Source organism: Nicotiana tabacum, chromosome 8 (genome assembly GCF_000715075.1).
Source record: "Nicotiana tabacum cultivar K326 chromosome 8, ASM71507v2, whole genome shotgun sequence".
Lineage (NCBI taxonomy): Eukaryota > Viridiplantae > Streptophyta > Magnoliopsida > Solanales > Solanaceae > Nicotiana > Nicotiana tabacum.
In genome coordinates this window covers 20,288,254-20,291,898 of record NC_134087.1, presented here as the reverse complement: position 1 = coordinate 20,291,898, position 3,645 = coordinate 20,288,254, and the positions used below count along the sequence as shown (strand labels likewise).

Genomic DNA, 3,645 nt, shown 5'->3' with positions numbered 1-3,645 from the left:
CAAAATAACTACCAAAAATAAGACTAGTATTTAACAAAACTATATCTTTTTTAAATATTTTCAAGATTTAAAATAGCTACAAAATATTAATAAAACTATTTTTGTAATTTTCGTAAATATTAAGATAAAATATGAAGTAATATTTTTTGTATTTTTCAAAGTTAAAATGACTATAAAATATTAATAAAACTATTTTTTTTGTAATTTTCGTTTTTTAATAAAGACAAAATATAAAGTAATATTTTTGTATTTTTCCAAAATTAAAACGACTACAAAACATTAATAGAATTATATATTTTTTGTAATTTTCGAATTTATATAAAGTACCAAGATAAAGCACAATTTTTTTGTATTTTTCAAGTTTATGAGAAATACATAAACTAAAATTTATATATATATTTTTGTGATTTTTCTTTTTGCAACGAAATAAAGTAAAATAGTTAAAATGACTATATTAGACCCAATTACATATTTATGCTAAAAAAATGTGAAAATCCTCGGGGAAGGTCAAAAATCACGTGCTTACACTCACTTGGGGAGTTACCTTTCAAATACTTAGGCATTCCCCTGGATACAAAGAAGATAACAGCTATGCAATGGCAACCACTGATTGACAGAATAGTTGCAAGAATTTCATCTTGGACTACTAGAAAGTTATCTTATGCTGGTAGGGTACAGTTAGTCCAAACAATCATTTTTGGGATTCAATCCTATTGGTCTCAAATATTCATTATCCCGGCTAAGGTGATGAGTCTGATTGAATCATATTGCAGAAGCTATATTTGGGCTGGTGCTAATACAATTACCAAGAGAACTTTGATAGCATGGGATAGAATGTGTTTACCTATATCTGATGGAGGATATAATCTTTTGAACATTAGAATATGGAATAGAGCTGCTATCAGTAAAGTCTATTGGGATTTGGCAAAGAAAAAAGATAAGATGTGGATGAAATGGATACATACTTACTACATAAAAAGTCAAAGCATAATGGAGATGGACATACCCCAACAGGCCAGTTGGATGGTGAAAACGATCATAGAGGCTAGAGGGATAATTCAACAACTGCCTACAGCGCAACTCAATCAGAGTAGCACCAAGCAGATATATCTAGGCATGCTGGGAAATCATAGTAGGGTGACTTGGAGAGCTTTAATGTTTCACAATGATGCTAGGCCTAAAGCAAGATTTACCATGTGGATGCAATGCCATGGCAGATTAATGACAACAGATAGACTTGCAAAATGGGGAATACAAGTGAATACAATGTGCTGTTTGTGCAATGGAACAAATGAAACACACACACATTTGTTTGGTGAGTGCAGTTTTGCCAAAGCAGTATGGGGAAGACTTATACAATGGCTACAAATCCAGGTGAATACCAACCATGATTATGCACAGAAGATGGCATGGATAACAACAAAAGCTAAGGGGAAGTCATGTGCAGCCAGACTTCTGAAAATGGTATATGCAGAATATGTCTATGGGCTTTGGAGGGAGAGAAATAGTAGAATATTTGAGGGGTCAAGCAGGACAACAGAGCAGGTAGCAAGAGAAATGACATGTGTTTGTAACATCCGAGCTCAAGGAGGAATGAGAGCAAGATTACAACAGCTTAGATTTTGAAAGCAATGTAGCAACTAATCAGCCTTTTGTATAATTTCCTTATGTACTGCTCATAGAATAGGTAGACTTAGATATCATGTAAAGAGTAAGTGATTCGAGGATGAATCTACTTATTTGTAAAGGCCTCTTTTGGTGATTAATGAAAATATAATTACCAAAAAAAAAAGATTCAAGGAGTTTGAGGGATTTTTGAAGGATTTGGTTTGGAGATATGGAAAGAGGAAGTTGTGGAGATTACATGGTGTAAATTTGGAGGTGTTTGGAGGTGGTCCGCCGGCGGCGGCGATTTCTAGCCGGTGGCGGTGGGGCGGCGGCAGCGGCTTGGGGGGAAAGAGAAGAGAGAGTGATGAGAGAGAAAGAAGAGAGAGGAAATAATGGGGAAATATGGCAAATTTTTGGGGATTTTAGGCTTTAAATACCTAGGATGAAGATCAAACTAAGACCGTTGGATTAAATCAAGATGGGTGGATGAGATTGAATTTTGTCACTTAACCAAAACGACGTAGTTTCAAGACAAAACTACATCGTTTTAAGCTCTTCTTGGCAGCCCCCTTTTGGACCGGGCTTGGGCTCTTTGGGCTCAAATTTTGGGCCAATTTTGGCACAATTTTAATTAAATTACACTAGCCAAAACCCTACCCTATTTATCAAACCATTACTCAACTCTTAAAATATATACATATACAAATAAGAACAAACACACATACACATACATATTATATATATATATATAAGGCAAAAATTAGGCATTTACAGCTGCCCCTCTTTGCTCGAGAACATGAAGAGTTTTCGTGCAAAGACAAATAAATGCCATGGATAATTTTTTGCTTACATTCACTCTAGTGGAAGCATTTTGAAAATGGTGGTGAAAGAACCATGCTTCTGAGGTTGCCTACATATCCTTGGCTATAAAGGAATTAAGTCAGTGTAGTTCTGGGAAAATTTGGTAGGTGGGACTACCAGACACTGGAGTTAAGACTGTTGTTGTTGCTGTTGTTGTTGTTACTCTTACCGTTACTGCTTCTTACATCAAAAGAAAAAGAGAAGAGCACTACATTTGTCTGCAAACTAAGAGTACAAAAATTCCTATCCACGTGTCTTCTAGAGTCAAATCTTGATTCTTGACCTGCTCGCTTATGTTGACCTTAGATTGGATCTTAATTCTTTTGAAGAAAAGTTTATGACTCAATCTCGATGGCTTGCTTTCTGGATCAGAATTTGAGAAGATGAATCTTGAGAAGCTGGGCTGCTGACACATTATCAAAGCTAAACTCCGACTATCTTGTGTTTGAAGGATTTCTTTCTTCTGATGAGAAACTGAAACTGCAAGCTTTAATCGTCACTTGTGTTATACGGCAGAGCCTGCAAAGCCATCAAAGACAAACAAAAACGAACAAAATTTTTCTGCCCTAGTCTGGCACTAGGAAATTTTTGTGAGTTATTAGAGAAATCTGTAAATTATTTAATTTATTGAAAAGGCAGATAGAAACAGTAGTATAAACTAGCTGAAAGAGATAAAATTTGGTAATGAAGGATAGTTTAACCAGGGATCGGTACCTTGTGCAACTGAAAGTAAATGTAATCATAGGCTAGTACCCTCTCTTACTGGAAAGGAATAGAATCGGGTGTTAGCACCATGTATTATCGATAAAGTGTTGAATCCCTCTAGGCGAAACGGTTCGATCTGAGTTAAACTATATTTAAACAACCTGAGCGAAGATTACTTCTACTCGGAACTACGAACTAGATCCCCCTAGGCGAAACTGTTCTACCTGGGTTAAGCTACGTAAAATACCCTGAGCGAAGAGTACTTCTATCCAGAAACTATGAGCTACCCCTAGGCGAAACGGTTCTACCTGGGTTAAGCTACGTAAAACACCCTGAGTGAAGAGTACTTCTACCCGGAAACTATGAGCTAGATCCCCTTAGGCGAAACAGTTCTACCTGGGTTAAGCTACGTAAAACACCCTGAGCGAAGAGTACTTCTACTCGGAAACTATGAGCTGAATCCCCCTAGGC

At 36.2% G+C, this 3,645-nt stretch overlaps 1 protein-coding gene across 1 annotated transcript; it reads left to right on the top strand.

Annotated features, from left to right (window-relative positions):
• Positions 1 to 591: 591 nt before the first annotated feature.
• LOC107782510 (uncharacterized) lies at positions 592 to 2,744 on the top strand. The gene is made up of 2 exons (XM_075220226.1): positions 592 to 1,545; positions 2,577 to 2,744. The coding sequence occupies exons 1-2, from the start codon at positions 592 to 594 to the stop codon at positions 2,742 to 2,744; spliced, it is 1,122 nt and encodes a 373-aa protein (XP_075076327.1).
• The last annotated feature ends 901 nt before the right edge of the window (positions 2,745 to 3,645 follow it).